Genomic DNA, 22,993 nt, shown 5'->3' on the forward strand with positions numbered 1-22,993 from the left:
AAAAAATATAATACAGAATTTTAGTTAAAATTAGCATTGATAAAAATCTAAACAATAACTATTTACCATAATGCTAATTTTATATAAATTAAAATTCATGGTACTATCTAATGAAACTGCAAAATTATATAAACTACTGAATATTAGAGCATTTTCTTATCTAAGGTATTGTAGATAAGGTCTTTCATCTTATCTTATTATCTGGGAAGACAAAGGATATATTTGGTTATGGCTCTGTAGGATACACAAAACAGATGGGCAGCAAGCAAGAGCAAGTGGAGCTAAACAAAGGGCGCCTCCTCCCCCTGCTTCCGAGGTTGATAAATACTTCTTTGTCAACCACGTTAGGCACAGAGCGTGCACCAGCCATTTTGAAGGCCTTTTGTGAACTAACAAAATCTTCAAAGAGACATACAATGTGTATATACCATTCTAATATATCCATCTACGGCGTGGAAAGGGTTAACAATTTTCATTCAAGCAATCAGAATGTTGCAAACTCAACTGAAAGACAAATGCAAAGATATTTGTCTATCAATCCACTGGATGGATGTTTGCAGTGTGAGGTAGTACCCCGTGGATGTCCAAGGCATAAAATCCTTCCAGTTGATGGATGGATGTTCGATGTGATGCGGCCTTTACTCTGATTGCCATTTGATATGTTAGAATGCTTAAGATACTGGTCTCCCATGGAGGTGTGGTATATTCATGTTATGCAGAAAAGGTAGGCACTGGTATCAAACACTATATATCATGATCGTTTTCAGAATACAGTCTCAATTCTCTAGCTTTATGGGTTTGTTCAATTAGAAAAGCTTTCAAATAACTTTTTTAAAGATTCTTGAAACACAAAATTGTTCATGAAATTTTCCCGGTTCTACAAGATTGTATGTTTATTGCAGATGCGTTAAATTCCACGTTTCCCGATTGTGTGGCTACCTTGTTCAGTGGTTAATCCAGGCCATGTGACCAACTTGGAGCAAGTGCACCTAATCTGGAGCCCCACCACATACATTGTACTGAACGCCCATTAGTGTAGCTGATCATGTCAGTCTCATATAGTTGCGCAGATCACTAACTTTCATCTAAATCAGTTGCTGATTTAACCATGTTGGACTGTGCGATACGCATGTACATTTCATTGGTAATTGCAAATTTAAATCAGTTATTCCATCGGGAAGTGACATTTAAAAGGCAATGTAATGTGCTAAATTCATGATTGATAAAGTCTTCGCTATGAGTTTAAAAGATGATGATCCTACTCATAGGTGCTGCTGATATTTCTCTAATTTAAGAAATAAATTATTTCTGTTTCTGTTTCTCACAGATAATATGATAAGTGCAGTGCTATAAATTTACACAATAATTTCCGGAAAACATATTAAATATCATCTTTATACAAAATGTATACACTACTTTTTTATAACTTGCTAGATTCCTTCAAATTTATTTATTTTGCATTGCAAAATTTGAATTTTTACTTCAATAAAGATCTTTTAGTTTTCAATGACTTTTAAGGTATGTTGAATAAATTCATGTTTGTAACAACATGAGCTTACTATTCTAGTGCTTTCAGTTAGGTTACATCCTAAATTTTTAAATATTAATCCCATATTAGAATTTTGCACAACATTTTGACTCTTATGTTACAGCAAGCAAGTTATGATTAAGTGTTCCGAAATACCTTGCATCCTTTTCCGTTTCTTGGCTTGAGCATATCCCAGAGGTTGTTCGTTTATATCAAGTAGCTTGATGCCCCCATCCTTGCGGCCAGCAGGTGTACGAGACAGCGATGGTCTGGACATAAGTGGGTTGTTCAAGGAGGGTGATCTGAACCCTCCTGTAGGCACACGACTTGGAATCCCTTTCAGGGGTGCTGACACAAATTATACAGAACAATTTTAATTCTAAAATTAAACAACTCTATCAAAGACTCAATCTCCATGAAAGAATATTGAATACAATGAATTATTTTTAAAAAGAATACTGAAAAAACATATGTGTTAATATACTCGTTTATACTTTAAAGGTGAAGATGACAAATTAAATTCTCTTGAATTGATATTATTTCCTACAATGATTTTAAAATCAATTTCGCATTAAATATTATGTAGCTAACAAAATATTTAAAATCAATAAAAAAACTTAAATTTTGGCAACCCTGATATAAATAACATTCACAGTTTATAACTGTTGGGTACTAAAAATGCTAAACTTTAATTTTACAGTTTGACATAAATGTATTCAAACTTACCATAAGACAAAATTTACAATAATAAAAAAGAGCTAATCTACCACGATGTGTAATCTTCAATAAGTATTTCTGATATTTAAATTATACTAACTAGTATCAGTCATTTTCCTTGGCATCCCTCGGGACCTTACAGGTACTGTAGGAGTTGTACTCTTCTTCATGTTACTGATGGCATCAGCAGACTTCTGTAGCAACTCTGCCCGCAGAGCTGCTGACTTTGGCTTCCTCTTCAGTGTAAAGTGTTTGGCTGGTGGTGACTGCAACACACAGAATATTTCAAGCAATTCCTTGATATCGGATTACCTAATTTGTATTATTGGATTATACTAATTTGTATATTTTGAAACTACACATTTTCTTCTTTCCAAATAAAGTTTCTGAAATCTTGATGTAGACCTATCAGATTTATTGAAATTAATATTTATATTATATTTTATTAAATAAATTAAAAATGTATAGTGTGTTATAAGTACGGATACACTTTGTTTAGTTTTTGATGGATAAAGATAGAGGGATGGAACTCAGGACACCTTTCTAGGAAATAGAAGTGAACTTTTTAGTTATTATTACAATTTTTCCCATTTCCTCAAAACGGGATTTCAGGGAGGACTCAACATTTTTAAATGTAAAGACTCATTTAGTGACACCTCATTTTAAAGGTGTTGATAAAAGAATAACAGTGAAAACTAGAGCTTTCTATCTGAAAAAATACAAAAAAGTTAAGCTAACATGGAAAAAAGCTAAAGAATTAAATTAAAAAATCTCAACCCAGTACAAAATGGCAGCTCATTGAAATTAATTGAGGTAAAGCATGAATATCCACACTCAGAAGGAAAATAACTTCAATAGACAACCACTTTCCTTACAAACTCAAACCTGTTTTACAGTTATTACCTACTCTAGGGCAGGCCTCCCTTATCTTATCAGTTTTGAGGAAGTCCAGTATCATGTTCAGTTTCTATGATACTGTGTTTTTGTGATACTTTACGTTGAAATGTGTTTAAGTAAACAAGAGCATATTAGGACCGTGATGATGCGAAGCTACGGAGACTGGGTGAGATCTTATGATGAAGTAAGGAATTTATTTAATGACACTTATCCCAATCGAAACTCTGTATTTAAATTATGATTTAAAAAACAATCCAATGTTTTCAGGAAACAGGAAAAAGACCGCCCCAAACCTGGACTACCAAAATCGGCTAAAAACGAAGCATTGTCACTTGACGTTTTACAGTCTGTTGTAGAAGATCCTCACGTCTCAACCAGAAATGTTTCTCAAATATTAGGTATATCTCAAACATCAGTTTGTAAAGTTTTACATGGCAGTGGATTTTGATCGTTGAGTAGAATTTTGTGAAATAATGATCCCCAGTGCATTAATGACCTTAGGGACAGAATAGTAGTGAAAATTTAAAAATCCTGTGTGAATCCATACAGCATGCTGTTTCAAGTTTCTACACGCTTGGACAACTGTCCTGGGACAGCAGTTTGAACATCTGATATTTTAAACTGCCCTCCAAAAAGCCCATTTTGGGGAAATGGTTTACTTTTGTTTCCTAGAGGGGTGTCCTGAGTTTCATTTTTCTTTCTTGGTTCATTAAAGATTGAGCCAGGATCCATCCATGCTTTTAACTTAATTAATTTCAATGAGCTGTCATTTTGTACTGGTTTGAGATAGAAGTCTCTCATTTCCACTGTTCTTCTTCTTGTATCAAGACCTTTCAAATAAGGTGTCACTTAATAGGTCTTTACATTTAAAATTTTTCCTAGAAAGGTGTCCCGAGTTCCATCCCTCCATCTTTATACATAAAAAAACTAAACAGAGTGTATCCATACTTTTAAACTCACACTGTATAATACCAAAATATTTCAAGAATGTAATTGTATAAGCAATGTTTCCTCATGGTGTGAACCAGAAAACTTAGATTTTAATGACACCAGCTGCATAAGCCTAAGAACTAAAATATCAAAGATTATTAATAGGATAATAGGATATCAAAAAGCAACAGGATATTATGTTAACATATGATTAGACGAAACTGTTAACCCATTGTGAATCGTATTGTTTTGGCGCACTGGCACCAGCGGGCATGAATTAATTTACGGTCAGCGGCCGCACGAACAGCAATGGTGCGCCACATTGTATCGATCGCTATTGTATACTAGAAAATTCAGCACGTATGAAGGTATTCATTCAGATGGAACATGGGCCTGCTGGGGTATCCGTGATGTAGGAACAATAACATGCGAGCAAGGTTCCAGGGTGGCAGGGATGATGTCTGAATCATAGTCTAAATAAAGCAGCTCGGGCGAAGCGATTACAACATCCGGGACATTGTCTAGACTAAACCTGTGAACATGTACGTCTGCGTCGTTTAGTTATGTGTCACTAACCTCAAAAGTATTATAGTAATAACTGAGTAAAACACCCAATCAGAAGCGCTAAAAAGCAGACAGTAAACTCATATGAATGATTTTTCAACTTCGACATACAACTGCGATCTGTAGGATATTTATAAAACTTTTGAAAACTCTAAACGTAGACCGTTGTTAAAACACTCTTAGTTGACAAGTGAAGACGATCACCCAATCTATCAGACATTAATAGAACTACTTGGAGGGAAACTTAAAAGCAGACCGCTTTTGCGACCTGAGCTCGTCACCATGCCGTTAGGCCCGGCCGCTGCGTGACAAGCCCAGCTCATCAGTGATCCACAATGGGTTAATCCTTCCACTCAACTCTTCTGGTCCCTGTCGTTCCCTTAGGCTTGTATTTATTTTCAGTGAAAATGCATGGTTTTAAACAAAACATTGTTATAATATTTTATTAGGACTACTACATATATTTAACTTATAGATTCTAGTTAGACATTATATTGAGCACAAATTACTATGAAAACAAAAAGTTACAAGTATAAATGTATATGTTTTATGAAAATCACACATACAAAGTTTAAGAAATATTATGTTTTTAATGCAGCATTTTTATGTATTTTTAATAAACCACAGATATTGTAAATTATTAATAAACTGTTATATCAAGTTTTATTCATGTTTCTAACATACACATTGATTTTAATAGGCAATTTTTATAAATTTCAGTTTTAAGTGGTTGGTCGGCGATTGCAGACCTATGGTGACCTGTATTCTGTATTTCAGTTTTGATAATTAGTGTTGCATTTTGTTCTTATTAAGTGCATGTAAGTTAGTGAAGTTGATACACAACATAGTGGTTGTGAGATCAGAAGAAGAGACTAGATTGCAGATCTTGAAACATAGTGTTACTGATTTTTTGTATCACTGAACAATAGCAAATGTCCAGAAAAATCCTGATTCCTTTACAAATTCGTTAATTTATTTAAAAACTTCTTAAAATATCAAACCTGTTCAGGGTTGTAAAAGTTTGACAAAAGAGTATGAAAAGCATTTTCAAGGTATATGGATTTTAACATTGATTTTTCTGATATTTGAAAACATTTTGGTGAAAACCATACCAAAGAGAGCCTAAATAATATATTTAAAAGTAGACATAGATTAGTAGTAGTACACGATTTTTAAGTAATTATAATAGCAAATGAACTCAAATTATCAAAAAGAAATATAACACTAACACTAATCTTCTACCCAGCAGGGATCACTTCTGTCTGGTTTATACCTTCCAGTATAACCACCACTGGGTAAAGCAAAAACCGACGTGTCACTTAAATCTGGGCAACCTTATGGATGTCCAGGAGCGGCATATCACTAACCGCAAATATTGAGATTCTGGGGTTCATGGGCAATTCGATAGGTCTAGTCTATTGAGTGAGATGACTGGAGAGGCTGGTTTAGAGCTGACCTGCTAGACATGACTTTGAGATGTAGTGCCCTAATTCTTCCTCATGATAGGAGGCAGCCCCTACTACCTAACCTTACCCATCCTGAATATCCTGTCACTCCGGAAGCAGCGCAAAGGTTCTTACAGGATATTATGCAATTTATAAGTTTCTTGTCCTAAGAGAGAAAAAAAAAACAAACACTAATCCTCCAACAAAAAACATGACAAACCATTTGGAATTCATAGAAACATCAAACTATGCCCGAAAAAATATATTGTTTGCTTATTACTATATGAAGTTTAAAACAACTTTATCCAAGTTTGTTTACTATGCTACGGTCCCCACGTTGCTGTGCCTATTCTGCTACGATCCACTTTGGTCGCCCTTCTGCTACGGTCCAGTCCCCAGTTGGCTGTACGATTTGCTACGTTCCAGGCCCCCGTTTGTTGTCCCAATTTTCTCACAATCGGTATTCAAAGTGTGCTGCCCCTCATTGGTTGTGCGACTTGCTTCGTGTTGGCATATTGTTCCAAGTTGATATTTAAATAACGATCAAACTTCAATGTCTGTGGTGTTGTTGAAAGTGTAGTTTGTATTAATGAAAGTAGGCTACACGTTATATATCACTAGCACTGGGTCTATATTATCTCAGGTTTTTTAAGTAGGTTGAATAATGGTTCAAACTTAATACTACTCTTTTGAAAGTTCTGATCAATATGATTGTTTATATCATAATAAAGTTCACAAAATATTCACTGTTCTTACCAATCACTTTGAATTAAATAAGTTTTGAAAGTAATATTCTTTAATTTAAAGCTTATTATCTTACTTACCACATTTCTTTGTAGATGGGATACTCAATGAAAGACAAAGCAAATGACTTTGATGTCAATTTATTTTATATTATACTGTCTAATTCTACTCACTTTGCTTTGATTTTTGTTCACTAACACAACATCCCATCCCTAATTACAACTTCAATGCACTTCTTTGTTTGAAGGTTATTTTTGACGATGGAAGGATTGTGAAGGAAACAGGATTTTTCCGGACATTTGCCATCGTTAAGTGAAACAAGAAAACAGTAACACTACGTTTCGAGATCTGCAATCTGATCTCTTCTTCAGGTAAAGAACTAACCTAATACATAATTACAAACTAGGTTAAAATAAACAAATCTTACTAAAGCGTTGTGGCACGCCTGAGTCAGGAATCACAACCTACATGTTTGTATGTCAACTTCACTCACACTAAAGACATGCACTTAATAAAAAAACTATACAAAACACCAATCATTAAACTAAACTACGGAATACAGGTCACAATATGTCTTCACTCGTCTACTAACCATTTACGACTGACCAGAGGGGGTAGCCAATGGTAATTGTGACGGCCGGCTAAAACACAAGATGGCGGAAATACAAGGGAAGGGGAACAGGAATGGGCCCTTTCGTTATTATTGGTTCATGCGAGATGAACTTCTTAAAACCATATTGTGACTCCGCATTGGTTTATTGCAAATATCCGATCCGTTTGATACTTTTGGTATTCTCTTTAGTTCATTTTTTTAGAATTGGCAACCAAAGCGGCTAATCTCGACTGATGGTTGACTGATTGGTTGGTCTGCCAATTTAATGTATGTTGCCTCAATTAATTTCCTTTTGAAGAAATGTGGTTCCCGATGTATTATGTGGGCTTCATCCCAATTCATATGATGGTCTTCGGACCAAACTATGTGTGCAATTTTTGACTTTTCTGTGAAACCCTTTCTCGTGTTTTCTTTGTGTTCTTTTATCCTTATGTTTAGTGGTCTTTTTGTCTCGCCTATGTAATTCCCTATTGCAGCTACATTTTATAACTGTAAACCACAGTTTTTGGAATCCTGTGTGCCATTTTTTTGGTTTTGTTTTTACGAGACTTTGTCTAAGAGTGTTGTGTGTGTTTTAAACGCGGTTCTAATGTTGTACTTTCTACCTACTCTTCTAATTTTCTCCGATAATCCCGGCACATAAGGATTGACATAAACGCAAATTTATCACAATTCTGTTTTTTCTGACTCAGGAATGATTCTTCTGGTTCGTTTGCACTTATTAATTACTAATTGAGGGTATCCATTGCTTCTGAGAGATCCGATATTCAATTTTCTTAAATTCTTCTTTTAGTCCATCTTTATCTGAGCACAAGCTCTTTGCTCTATCAAACAACGAGTAGGCTACTCCTTCTTTGACAGATTTTTGATGGTTGGATTGATAATTTAAATATTTTCCTGTGTGTGTTATCTTTCGAAAAACAGTTGTCTTAAGGACATCCCTATCTCTTAATACACACACATCCAAAAAGGGAAGCTTGTTTTGGACTTCCACTTCCATTGTGAGGCGGATGGAAAGGAGATAATACTATTAATGTGATTCAAAAAATTATTTAATTCAATGTCTCCATGAGAAAAAATAACAAAGGTATCATCCACATACCCCCACCAAATCTTCGGTTTGAACTGAGCTGAAGCCAAAGCTTTTCGCTCGAATTCCTCCATAAAGATATTGGCGAAAATAGGAGACAGTGGAGAACCCATTGCCATCCCCTCATCTTGACGGTAAATTTTACCCTCTAACTCAAAATAATTGCATTGAGTGCAATAGTTCTAAACAGTTCCATAATTTACTGGCACGGGAAGTTTAGTTCTATCCTTTAATGTTTGGTCTTCTTTGAGACGTGATTTAATAATCCGAGAGTTTTCTGGAACTGGTACATTTGTAAATAGACTTTCAGACATCAAAAACTTACCAGTTTGTCAGTTTCAGTCAACTTTAGGGATTTTGACTTCTCTACGAAATCCCTGGAATTTTTGATTGAAAGAGTCAGTTTTTCCTACCAATGGTGTTAAGATGTCCAAGAGGACTTTAGACAATTCCCTGCAATGGGGGTGAATCACGAGAACTAATGATGGGCCGTGAGAGGGATGGTAGTAGGTTTGTGGATTTTGGGAAGGCCATACATATGGGGGATTTTGGAGTGGTGAGGAGTTAATTTTAGATCTAAAATTTATCTGAAAAAAAATTCTTTATGTTTTTCTTAAGGTGTTTGCTACTTTGCGTTCAAATGAATCAGTCGGGTCTTTATTTAAAACTGTATATTTGCCAGTATTTAAAGTTTCCGCAATCTTTTCTTTATACGCTACTGAGTCAAGTACCACAGTAGCGTTGCCTTTGTCGGCAGGTAAGATTTTTGACCGTGTCATCTTTCCAAGGATCGACCTGGCCTTTTTCTCCTCTATTGTTAAATTGGGTTTTTGTGGGAGGAATTTTTCTGAGTAAAAGACTGGCCTCGCAGCACGAAGCGGTCACCCTGTTCCTCAGGTAACTGTGAAACAGCCGACTCAATTCCAGTTACGAAATCCAGTGCCTTTACCGATTTTTGTGCTACAGAAAAGTTTAAAACCCTTGGATAATACTGATATTTCCGCTTCATTCAGGATTTTTCGAAGAGAGATTGATTACGTTTTTATTATTTGCATCCGTATTCACGTTGCCATCCTTAGGCAAATCACATTTTTTTTAGGCCTAATTTTTTCCAGTTTGGAGATTTTTCTTTTTCTTATCTGTTTTCAGAAACTTTTATACATCTATTTTGGATGCTTTCGAGAATGTTGTTGAATTCTGTACCGATCAGTGTTTTTAATTCAGTTTTTTTACACTCAATACTATTTTGGAGGAGGTATTTTTCACGATGATGATATGCAATTCATTCTTTAAGTAAAGATTTAGAAGCAGAAGACAAAATTTTACTGGCTTTCCTACTATGAAAAGGAGTTTTTAGAGTTAACCCTATAGGCATAAGGTCTTCAACCTTGCATTTATGCAAGAAAGTAAATGATTAATGTGTTTAGTTAATTTAAGATGCAAGCTCTCAAGGTCTTTGATTTGTTTACTGGTTCCGGGTCCGTACCGAGAATCAATTCTTTGTTTGAAGGTTATTTTTTGACGATGGAAGGATTGTGAAGGAAACAGGATTTTTCCGGACATTTGCCATCGTTAAGTGAAACAAGAAAACAGTAACACTACGTTTCGAGATCTGCAATCTGATCTCTTCTTCAGGTAAAGAACTAACCTAATACATAATTACAAACTAGGTTTAAAATAAACAAATCTTACTAAAGCGTTGTGGCACGCCTGAGTCAGGAATCACAACTACATGTTGTATGTCAACTTCACTCACACTAAAGACATGCACTTAATAAAAAAAAACTATACAAAACACCAATCATTAAACTAAACTACGGAATACAGGTCACAATATGTCTTCACTCGTCCTACTAACCATTTACGACTGACCAGAGGGGGTAGCCAATGGTACATTGTGACGGCCGGCTAAAACAAGATGGCGGAAATACAAGGGAAGGGGAACAGGAATGGGCCCTTTCGTTATTATTGGTTCATGCGAGATGAACTTCTTAAAAACCATATTGTGACTCCGCATTGGTTTATTGCAAATATCCGATCCGTTTGATACTTTTGGTATTCTCTTTAGTTCATTTTTTAGAATTGGCAACCAAAGCGGCCTAATCTCGACTGATGGTTGACTGATTGGTTGGTCTGCCAATTTAATGTATGTTGCCCTCAATTAATTTCCTTTTGAAGAAATGTGGTTCCCGATGTATTATGTGGGCTTCATCCCAATTCATATGATGGTCTTCGGACCAACTATGGTGTGCAATTTTTGACTTTTCTGTGAAACCCTTTCTCGTGTTTTCTTTGTGTTCTTTTATCCTTATGTTTAGTGGTCTTTTTGTCTCGCCTATGTATTCCCTATTGCAGCTACATTTTATACTGTAAACACAGTTTTTGGAATCCTGTGTGCCATTTTTTGGTTTTGTTTTTACGAGAACTTTGTCTAAGAGTGTTGTGTGTTTTAAACGCGGTTCTAATGTTGTACTTTCTACCTACTCCTTCTAATTTTCTCCGATAATCCCGGCACATAAGGGATTGACATAAACGCAAATTTATCACAATTCTGTTTTTCTGACTCAGGAATGATTCTTCTGGTTCGTTTGCACTTATTAATTACTAATTGAGGGTATCCATTGCTTCTGAGATCCGATTCAATTTTCTTAAATTCTTCTTTTAGTCCATCTTTATCTGAGCAACAAGCTCTTTGCTCTATCAAACAACGAGTAGGCTACTCCTTCTTTGACAGATTTTTGATGGTTGGATTGATAATTTAAATATTTTCCTGTGTGTGTTATCTTTCGAAAAACAGTTGTCTTAAGGACATCCCTATCTCTTAATACACACACATCCAAAAAGGGAAGATTTGTGTGTATCACACAAGATTTGGATCACATCAAACCGAAGATTTGGTGGAGGTATGTGGATGATACCTTTGTTATTTTTTCTCATGGAGACATTGAATTAAATAATTTTTGAATCACATTAATAGTATTTCTCCTTCCATCCGCCTCACAATGGAAGTGGAAGTCCAAAACAAGCTTCCCTTTTGGATGTGTGTGTATTAAGAGATAGGGATGTCCTTAAGACAACTGTTTTTTCGAAAGATAACACACACAGGAAAATATTTAAATTATCAATCCAACCATCAAAAATCTGTCAAAGAAGGAGTAGCCTACTCGTTGTTTGATAGAGCAAAGAGCTTGTGCTCAGATAAAGATGGACTAAAAGAAGAATTTAAGAAAATTGAATCGGATCTCAGAAGCAATGGATACCCTCAATTAGTAATTAATAAGTGCAAACGAACCAGAAGAATCATTCCTGAGTCAGAAAAACAGAATTGTGATAAATTTGCGTTTATGTCAATCCCTTATGTGCCGGGATTATCGGAGAAAATTAGAAGAGTAGGTAGAAAGAGTACAACATTAGAACCGCGTTTTAAAACACACAACACTCTTAGACAAAGTCTCGTAAAAAAACAAAACCAAAAAAATGGCACACAGGATTCCAAAAAACTGTGTTTACAGTATAAAATGTAGCTGCAATAGGGAATACATAGGCGAGACAAAAAGACCACTAAACATAAGGATAAAAAGAACACAAAGAAAACACGAGAAAGGGTTTCACAGAAAAGTCAAAAATTGCACACCATAGTTGGTCCGAAGACCATCATATGAATTGGGATGAAGCCCACATAATACATCGGGAACCACATTTCTTCAAAAGGAAATTAATTGAGGCAACATACATTAAATTGGCAGACCAACCAATCAGTCAACCATCAGTCGAGATTAGGCCGCTTTGGTTGCCAATTCTAAAAAATGAACTTAAAGAGAATACCAAAAGTATCAAACGGATCGGATATTTGCAATAAACCAATGCTGAGTCACAATATGGTTTTAAGAAGTTCATCTCGCATGAACCAATAATAACGAAAGGGCCCATTCCTGTTCCCCTTCCCTTGTATTTCCGCCATCTTGTTTTAGCCGGCCGTCACAATTACCATTGGCTACCCCCTCTGGTCAGTCGTAAATGGTTAGTAGACGAGTGAAGACATATTGTGGACCTGTATATTCGTAGTTTAGTTTAATGATTGGTGTTTTGTATATAGTTTTTTATTAAGTGCATGTTTTTAGTGTTAGTGAAGTTGACATACAACATGTAGGTTTTGATTGTGACTCTGACTCAGGCGTCCACAACGCTTTAGTAAGATTTGTTTATTTTAACCTAGTTTGTAATTATGTATTAGGTTAGTTCTTTACCTGAAGAAGAGATCAGATTGCAGATCTCGAAACGTAGTGTTACTGTTTTCTTGTTTCACTTAACGATGGCAAATGTCCGGAAAAATCCTGTTTCCTTCAATGCACTATTGTACAGTTTCAAATTTCATCTATACGAGTAGACGTCCTTACTGCTTCAAGTCCAGACAGAGAAGAAGGATTCTCCGTATAAAAACTACGCATATCGGTTCACACAATGTTCATCCCCTCTCCCGTTCAAATCAGCGTCTTCACGATTAAATATAATTTGATTCTTTTCTTATAATTGTCAAAATTTATCACGTTCACTATAATGATCAATTTAAGTCTTTCTATTTTCTTTTATTATTTTTCTAAAGCTTTTTTATTTAAATTTTTAGCAACATGTGCTTTCTGACGTCATCAATACGCAAGTAATTTTATCCCACAATTGGCTTTTCTGCGTAATTTTATTTAGTACTTTTGTAAAACACAAATTTTGGTTATGTATAACTCATTTTAATTAATTAAATTTGTTCCCGTATAAAGTTTAATATATTTCTCCGTTATTAATTAAATAAATCTCAATTCCGACAACATGTGATTCACTGACGTCACAGTCTGCCAATTCCCTGCGAATATTCAAATGTCGTAATTTGACCTGTCACAACTAGATTGACTAGTTAAAGTAATACCTGTATACAATAATGAAGCCGTAATGGCATTGAATAGCTATGATGCATAATGTCGCTGGAGCAACAACATCCAAGAGGAAAAGGTCAAACAGAGAACTATGATACATACTATGATAGTTCTCTAGTCCTAAATAGAATACATTATTTGGGTTGCTACAAAAATATAAAAATAAACTTACCTGTTGACCCACTACACTGACAAGAGCTGATTTATTCAGGTAATGACATTCCAAAGGTAACATTCCCAAATCAACATTTTTTCTCACTGAAAAGTTCAACAGTTATTATCACATAGAAATTTTCCAATTACAATTTCTAACAATTCTTTTGTATAGTTTATTAAATTTAGTATATTAATTATTTTGGTTGAAATGGTTCAATACTCTATTAAGTTACATAAAATATAGAGCTTTATACAGGGCCGGATCCAGGGAGGGGCAGGGGGGGCATGTGACCCGGGCGCCGAGTTAGGGGGGGCGCCGCGCCGGGCGCCAAATGATGGGATGAGGCCACCATAAAAAAAACATTTACCATTTCTACTGTCAAGTGTCAATAGCACAATATAGTCTACGTACATACAATTTCTTACTTCAGTAAACTATATTTGCGCAAACCAAAAGAACATAGGCCTAGTAAGAAATATCTTTAAAGCGGCAGGGTATTTTCATAACTAAGGCTGTGGGTTGGCAACATTGTCTACGGCTTGACTAGGACTAGAAAGCGCGCGCAAGTCTCCCGCTCCCGCCCCTGACTAGTGACTCGTGAGTGTTCCCGCTTGACGTGAGCGTGAACTTTTGATGAGTTTTAGGTTAGATTTCATGTCGCAGTTGTATGAATATTCTACCTGTGACTAACATAGATCAACATGTCGAAAAAACCATCAGGGTGTTTCCACAGAAAGAAAGCTAAAGCAAGACAACAAGAGGCCGCGAAATCGTCAACTTTAATGTCATCATGGTTGCAAAATATCAAGGACCAAGGTAACTAATTTTTGTTGTATTTTAATTTGTTAAGATTCATTTTGAGTACAAAACAGTTATAGGCTATAGCGGCATAATAACAACAAACTTCAGTTTTAATGTTAAAAATAGTGGTTATAGATCATTAATTGTAAATCTAGTTTTAGTTTATAGATATTTTATAGATTCGTTGCCTGAATGAAAATCCTCTCCCGTTCACATTCGTCGGCCGACGCCCACCACACCTTGCGTAGCATAAACACATTTAAATATTCAGAACTAAATACATTAAAAAACATATACATAAAATGCTTCTTTCACTTACTTTCTATGCTATTATTAACGATAGTTTTAATACGGTAACATACGTACTAAAATGTTAACAATACATTGATTGTAATAATATCCCCTTGGCCCTTACTACTAAAACAATTAATATATCGAATAGGCTGTAGGCTAGTACTGTAATAGTATCCCAATTAAGATAGCATGTGTTTTAGCGTTATTGGCACTATTTAACAACATTATATTTTTGTAACGTTTTTAGTTAGGCCTACATGATTTATAAAACGTTACACAATGTAATAATTTGTTTATGTTGTACATGTAACCTACTTAAAAAATTAAAATGTTTGGTCATGTGTGCATTTATGTCTGTTGCTTACAGACGAAGCCGAACCTGAAGCAACGAGAAATAAACCGTCTGTTCAAGAGGATGCGGTGGGAGAAGAAAACGCTGGAGGAGAAGATCTCATGGACGTTTGTGCAGAGGAAGAAGACAACAATGACTTTATTTGTGAAAAACCACATACTTCGCATGCTACTGATTTTTGGGCCTCTTCTACGTCATTTCAAGAAGCCGTTTCAGTTTCAGACTCAAAAGGGCCTAACCATGAAGAACAGGAGAGTGAATGTGAGTACAATTTTAATTTTAATGACACTGGAACTTGGCCAACTCAGCTTAGTGACAAACAAAGATGTTACATCATACAAAGGAGATGTGAAAACGATGATCATAATCCTGATTTGAGTAAAAGCGGTAGGGAGGGCCGAAACCTTACAAAAGATTGGTTTTCCAAAATTTAAAAAATGGTTCAAAGGTCAAAAGATCTTATTTGGCTTACAGCGAGACAATGAATGCTTTGTACTGAGTTCCATGCAGGCTTTTTCGTCATTTGAACACAGAACATGAATCAACAATTTCGTTTTTAGCAAGAAAGGAGGGATTCACAAATTGGAAAAAACTCAGTGACAAATTGCCAGAACATGAAAACTCCCAGTACCATAAGAAAACCTTTGTTTCATGGAAAGCATTAGAAACGTCACTTGGTAAAGGAGGGATCGACAAGGAGTTGCAGGATCAGATAAAAAAGGAGGAATCCCACTGGAGAGAAGTACTACGATGTATACTAGATGCTGTCTTATTTTTGGCAAAACAGGGTAGTGCATTCAGAGGGACAAACGAAACTTGTAACTTTGCAGATCCAAATAGTGGAACATTTCTCAACACTATAGATTTAATTTCCCACTATAATGAGACCTTGCGTGAGCATATTGGTCGCCATAAGAAAGGGCAGCTCAGCTATTTTTCTCACACAGTACAAGATGAGTTTCTTGATCTCATTGCAAATGCAATTAGAGAAGACATAATTCAGGACATAAAAAAAGCTAAATATTTTTCATTGATTTTCGACTGTACCCCTGATGTAAGTAAAAATGAACAAATGATTGAAGTCATTCGTTACATTAAATATACTGACGAAGGGCCAGAGGTATGTGAAAGCTTTTTAGATTTTTTTACTGTGAGTGAAAAAACAGGCGAGGGGCTTTTTGACTCATATTTCCAAATGTTATGAAAGTAATTAAAGTGATACCTATTTATAAGAAAGGAGATAAACGGAATCCAGCCAATTATCGCCCAATATCTTTGGTACCTATTTTTAGTAAGATTTTTGAACATTGTATAAAAGAGCAGCTGTATGGATATATATCACAGAATGGTCTTATCTGTGATGAGCAGTTTGGGTTTATACGTGGCCGTAATACTATCAAGGCTGTAGAATCAGTAGTCAGTAAAGTCTTAAATAGTTTTGAATGTAAAACCATATGTTCTGCTACACTAATAGATCTATCAAAAGCATTTGACTGCATTCCACATGACTTGCTGTTGAAAAAACTAAATCAATATGGTGTTAAGGATGGGGAACTGAGACTTTTTTCATCATACCTCACTGGTAGAAGGCAGACGGTGGTACAGGCTAATGACCAATCTGATTTCTGTAATGTAAAAATTGGTGTACCACAAGGATCAGTATTTGGGACCTTTCTTGTTCATTATAGCGGTGAATGACTTTGCAAATAGCATGCCTTGCAATTCAGTTCTATATGCAGATGATGCAACACTACTGAGCAGGAACAAACAGCTAGACCTTCTTATGTTGGATCAGAGCAGAGCATTAGAAAGAGCAAAAGAATGGTTCAAAGTCAACTCTCTTGTAGTAAATAATGACAAAACTGAACACATATGTTTCTCCTTAGATTTTAATGTAAGCAATAATTTTAAACCTGTTAAGCAGTTAGGTATATATTTAGATAGTAGGCTAAGCTGGGACTTTCATATTCAAACTATTTGTAAAAAATTAGCTAGAGTAATTTATTTATTACGTAAATTAAAAAGCTGTGTAAGTTCAGAGATGCTGTTGACAGCTTACTATGCATTCTTTCATCCTCATCTACTGTATGGAGTGGTGTTATGGGGTAATAGTAGTGCAGCCAAGCAAGTGTTTTTATGGCAAAAAAAGGCACTAAGAGTAGTTAAGGGTATACCAGAAAGAGAGTCTTGCTACCCAGTTTTTAAAGAATTACATATAATGACTCTGCCTTGTCTATTTATTTATGATTGTTTGTTAAGAGTTAAGGCAAACCTAAGTAAATATCAGCTAAGACAGGATGTACATAGTTACCCAACTCGATATAATGGAAAGTTAGATGTTTTAAGTGTTAGATTAGAGAAAACAAAGAAAAGTCATATATTTATTGAAATAGAATTGTTTAATAAACTACCAAGAATAGCTTGGTCAGTCAGCATGGTGAAATTTAAAAATGTACTGAGGACCTGGTTTAAAGAGAAAGCTTTTTATTCTATAGAACAATATTTGGCAAGTGATACTAGTGATATGAGATTTTAAATTAGGATAATACATTCATTACTGTTGATTTGTTGTAGTTTATTTTAAATTGTTGACTAATTTTACCAATTTTATCTCGATTATTTTAATTCACTAGTTATAGGCTTTTTGTTATTGTTTTGTTATTCACTGTTAATCTTGTTAATATTTTCTGTTAATTCTTGTTGTTAGTTTCTTGTTACTCTATTTAAATTTGTTAATTAATTATTAAAAATTAAGAAATTGAAAGAAGTTTAAGGAAACTGAAATAAGAAGTTCTTAGTTTAAATATTTTTTAAGCCATTCATATTACTGACGATGTTTATTGCATGTAAATCATGTTTAACAACAAATAAAGATCTTGAATCTTGAATCTTGAATCTTGAAAGCATTGCTAAAAAGCTCAAAGAAGATGGTCTAGACTTGATGTTTTGCAGGGGCCAGTCGTATGACAACGGAGCAAACATGGCTGGCAAATACAAGGGTGTCCAGTCAAGGATTGTGCAAGAGAACAAACTGGCCTACTTTGTCCCATGCTCAGCCCATTCCTTAAATTTAGTTGGGGTTCATTCAGCAGAGGCCTGTGTTGAAGCACAATCGTATTTTGGTATTATAAACAGCCTCTACAACTTCTTTCATGGCTCTACATCAAGGTGGGAAGTTTTAAAACAACATGTTCCCCTTTCGTTAAAATCAGAAAGTAAAACAAGATGGTCAGCAAGGATTGATTCTGTGGAGGTTATTTATAAACATATGGACAAAGTGCTCTCTTCTCTTGAAGACTTAACTACCCATGAGTTCTCATCTCCTTAAACAAGAGCTGAAGCTAAATCGCTACTTAAAAACATGAAAAGGTTTGAATATGTTATTATGACATGCTTTTGGTATTCAGTCCTCAAGAAAATTGATAGAGTTAGCAAGTTTCTACAAAGAGAGGACACAACAGTAGACAATGCTGCAAGAAACATACAAGGTCTTCTAAATGTATTATCTTCAACTAGGGATTTAACTGTTTCAGAGGCAATTGATGAGGCAACATTTTTAGCTAATAATATGGGCATAACAGCAGAGTACAAGGAAACAAGAAAGAGAAAGAAAAAGAAAATGACAGGAGACACACATGAAGATGATGGGCCAAATTTTACTGAAGAAGAAGAAGAGCTTTTCAAAAGATCACTTTTTCAAATATGTGATAGAATTATTAGTGAGCTAACTAACAGATATGATGCGTTAAAAATCGTTGCTGATAAGTTTAATTTTTTGTGTGGGGATCAAATAAAAAAAATGGATGTTAAAACTTTGAAAAGTAAAGCAAAAGTATTAGCTACAACATATGCCAGTGACTTAAATGAAGAAGAGCTTGTGAATGAAATAGAGAGTTTTAAATTTCATGCCTTAAATATGGAAGATGGATTGGAAGACGCAACAGCAGCATCTTTGCTCAAAATATTGCATAAGAGCAAGTTGAAAGAGGGTTATCCAAACATATATGTAGCTCTTAAAATCTTTCTAACGCTTCCAGTCTCTGTAGCATCTGGAGAGAGAAGTTTCAGCAAATTGAAGCTTATAAAAACCTATTTAAGAAATTCTATGAAACAGCAAAGACTAACTAATTTAAGCATTGTATCAATTGAACATGAAAGGGCTTCTTTGATTTATTTTGATCAGATAATTAACACATTTGCAGCAAAGAAGGCTCGGAAGATAAAGATTCTATAATTGTTAGTATTGTTTTTTTCTAAAACAATTGTATTGTTTTGGATTCATGTAAAATTGTAAAATAGACATTTCTATTTCATTAAAATAACACTTTCTTATTCAAGCTAAGTTTTATTTTATTTCAACCCCATATACAAAGCATATAGTAATAAAACTTATGGTAAATAGTTTGGTATGGGGGGGGGGCGCCAAAAGTCAAGCTTGCCCCCCCTAGAAGAAATGATAGATCCGGCCCTGGCTTTATATGTTGAGCGTTTCATAAAAAATAACAGAATACTTTGTTTCTGGTTGGGTTTTTTAAAGGAATGTACTCAAGTTGGTTGTAATTGAAAAAAGTATGTGGGCTACATTGTTTTGTAAATGAATTAGTGGTTCAAAATCTTTAAAAAAATCTTTAGTGAGTTGAAATCATATGTTAAATTATAAGTTGTCAACATACAGCAAGGGGTAACAAGACAGAGTTGGAAAATGCTTTCCTGTATTATGACTTTCATAGCTATATAGTTAAGACAATCACTAGTTAAGACTAAGACTTTCATTGCTGCTAATACATTTCAACAGAACAGTTTACACTGGTTTGCACAATAGCTTTTGATTATTGAACCCAAACAGTGAACAAACTTTTCTTTCATAAAATAATGATTTATTCAAGGCAAATCAACCTTCTGTTTAGAAAGGAAACAGGAAATTGAAGAATCCTGAGTTTGTTAGGCCTCAACATAAACTGAGTTGTAATGTCATCAGGTAATAAGGTTTACACACCATAAGCTTTGAAAATGAGATTTCTTTCCGCACAGACCAGTTAATATTTTTTAAGATTGAACACCCACCATATAAAAACCGTACCAAGCTCGGCAATGAACTTAGCTGAAGTATTTATAAGATCAATTTTGGTACCAAGTTCTATTTGGGCTTATTTTGGGGCAGTTTTGTTTCTAAAAGCCATGTTATGTAACATATATATTTATATATATATATATATATTATATATATATATATATATATATATATATATATAATCTTGTTGGCCTCTGGAGTCGAAGTTTGATGAAGTTATATAGAAATTTTCAGTAAGTGCTATCACCATGAGGTCATTAATACACTGACTTTCTACACAAAATCTACATTAAAATATCTCTACATTTATATGTTTTTAATAAAATTCGTCTGTGATGTACAGTGTGAAAATAAGTAGTAGTACATTAGGTTGATAATAAAAAACTAAATTGAAAAATAGCTTTTGGAAACTTACCCAGCTTACGTAGGTCATTCACAAGATCGGAAAATATCCTTCTATTTTCATCATTTTCAGAGATTTCGTCATTAAAAGAGCCTGTGCTTGGTATTGTTCTCATCATTTCTGCCAACATTGATACCCACTGTTCACTGTCCACTTGTGCCACCTCTAGGATTTCTTCTAATTCAACTCTCCACTGAAACAAAACTTCATATTGAGACCTTAAAACAAAATACTGTCACACAACCCAGTGTCAAATATAGTTAACACACCAAACTCTCTTGATAGACTGACATCAACTGTAGGTGACACTTAGGCTGAATACACTGGACCAATCTCAAACTATTATTGACGCAAACACAATGAAAATATTTGGAAATAATGCTGGTCACGTGGTCCTGAGTGGGATAATTTTTGTACGTGTTTTGGCATCCTTAACTTGTACCTAAATGTCCAACAAATGGGATTCAATAGTGCGACCATATAGTGTGTTGTCTATTCTTTGTTGTAACGGACTGAAATTATGATTGAAAAAGAAAACTGTTTTATTGAATTGATCAAACACATGGCAACAGAAAATATGTTCATTACGTCAACTACCACATTGATATCGATCTATGGAAAAAGTAACATGTTCATATACATTGCAAAGTATACTATAGATCAACGATGCTTATAGCTGACGTAAATTAAAGTATAATTTCCAAGTAAAAATTCTTTTTCTTATTGTTGTAGACTCTGATTGATGAAAAGTAATGTTTTTCACATTGGTCGACCTGAGAGCTTATCTCACCATGCTTGGTCCCTGGTGGAAGACAAGTCTAATGGGACCGGTGAGTGAAAAACAGTTTTGCATGACCTATAGGTTACACCAGTAGCTATTTGATTGAAATAGTTAAAAAATAATTTCAAAAAGAATTGTCAAAATTCACAAACATTGTTGATTGTAATTAATAACATGTACTAGACAGTCTAAATTATTATTATTCTGATCTTAATACTATCACAAATTGTTTTTAATACCTGAAAGCTACGACTTCACTGTCATAAAACTGAGGTTGAATGTTTCCACTAGTAAAATAATAAAATAGTAAAATACAAACTAAATGTATCTTTTAGTGGTGTTCTTTTAAGACAGAATAATAATCCACAATATTACTAGTAATATTACTTCAATCCCTCATTTTTAAAAGTCACGTAGAAAAAAAAAACGCAGAAAAGTCAGTACTAAGACAAACTTTATATAGCATCTAAGACTTTAACAATATGGCTTATGCAAAAGATTATCGCACATCTACCTTTTTCTTATTATACTTCCTGCTATAATAAGAAAGATTAAACCTAAGTGAAGAGCACTAGTGATGGAACCAAAGTCTCTAACTTACCTGTGATTTACTCACTTTTCTTCTTACATCACAGATCAACCTGTGATCACTATTCTTAAAATAAATAAAAATGCTTTTATTTAAGAGCGTTTCTCTTTTACAAACGTTTTTCAGAATAACTCGTGTCATAAATTACAGTAGGTACACGTGACATAAAAACTAACTTAGCTAACCGAATTGAAACTAATAAAAATTTAAACAGCCAAACAATTTTAAAACTACTACAATCATGTAAAATTTGTTTCAATTTGGCTTTAAAAGCTTTACAAGAAACGTCACATTTAATATAGGTAAAGGTATTTTTCTTACCATCCACATCCTGTCCTAAGGTGTGTGTGTGTTGCAGCGAAAATCTGCTGCTTCTACGCACAAACTCTTTAGCTGAAGAGACGAATCGAAGTCGAAACAGAAAATTCGGAAATATGTCAAGAGCATAAGCTCAAAGAATAAGTTTGCATTGACACACAATCCAAAAGCGTTTTGGCCGTCACAGAGTAACGGATCCCAAAAGGGTAACCGGGCTCTACAAGATTTCGGATCCCAAAAGGGACATATTTGGGGATTTTCTGTGTCGACTTCGATTCGTCTCTTCAGCTAAAGAGTTTGTGCGTAGAAGCAGCAAATTTTCACTGCAACACACACCTTAGGACAGGATGTGGATGGTAAGAAAAACTACCTTTACCTAAACTAATACCGCATGCCTTACAGTCTTTGACTTTGTAAAAACATTTAATGTCTTTGGGAAGACTGTTATAAAGGGTAGGCCAAAGTATGAAAAGCTTTTCCGGCCAGTCTCTAGCTTAACTCAAGAGTACTTTAAATACAATTTAGTTATTTTATACAATTTAAAAACAAATTAAATTGTTTATTTTACATATAAAAATATAGCTTCTCTATATTCAAAGTAAAAACGTGTTGAAAATCAAAATCATGTGTTTTGTTAATGAATAATAGTGGTAAGAACAATGACATATGTGTATTTTTTGTTTCACAAGCAGTCATGCTTATCCTAGAAAATAAATAATAAGTAAATGTTATTGTTTTATTCTATATATATATATATATATATATATATATATA

At 34.5% G+C, this 22,993-nt stretch overlaps 1 protein-coding gene across 1 annotated transcript in view; it reads right to left on the reverse strand.

Moving 5' to 3' along the window:
• The window catches only part of LOC124359110 (negative elongation factor A-like), a 49,128-nt gene that overhangs the window by 22,507 nt on the left and 3,628 nt on the right, over positions 1 to 22,993 (reverse strand). The window contains exons 2-5 of the mRNA XM_046811564.1: positions 20,544 to 20,724; positions 13,626 to 13,711; positions 2,346 to 2,511; positions 1,685 to 1,876 (exon numbers count right to left, since the gene is read on the reverse strand). Coding sequence (XP_046667520.1) covers positions 1,685 to 1,876; positions 2,346 to 2,511; positions 13,626 to 13,711; positions 20,544 to 20,724 — 625 coding nt within the window. The remainder of the gene's footprint in view (positions 1 to 1,684; positions 1,877 to 2,345; positions 2,512 to 13,625; positions 13,712 to 20,543; positions 20,725 to 22,993) is intronic.

Source organism: Homalodisca vitripennis, chromosome 4, assembly GCF_021130785.1.
Source record: "Homalodisca vitripennis isolate AUS2020 chromosome 4, UT_GWSS_2.1, whole genome shotgun sequence".
Lineage (NCBI taxonomy): Eukaryota > Metazoa > Arthropoda > Insecta > Hemiptera > Cicadellidae > Homalodisca > Homalodisca vitripennis.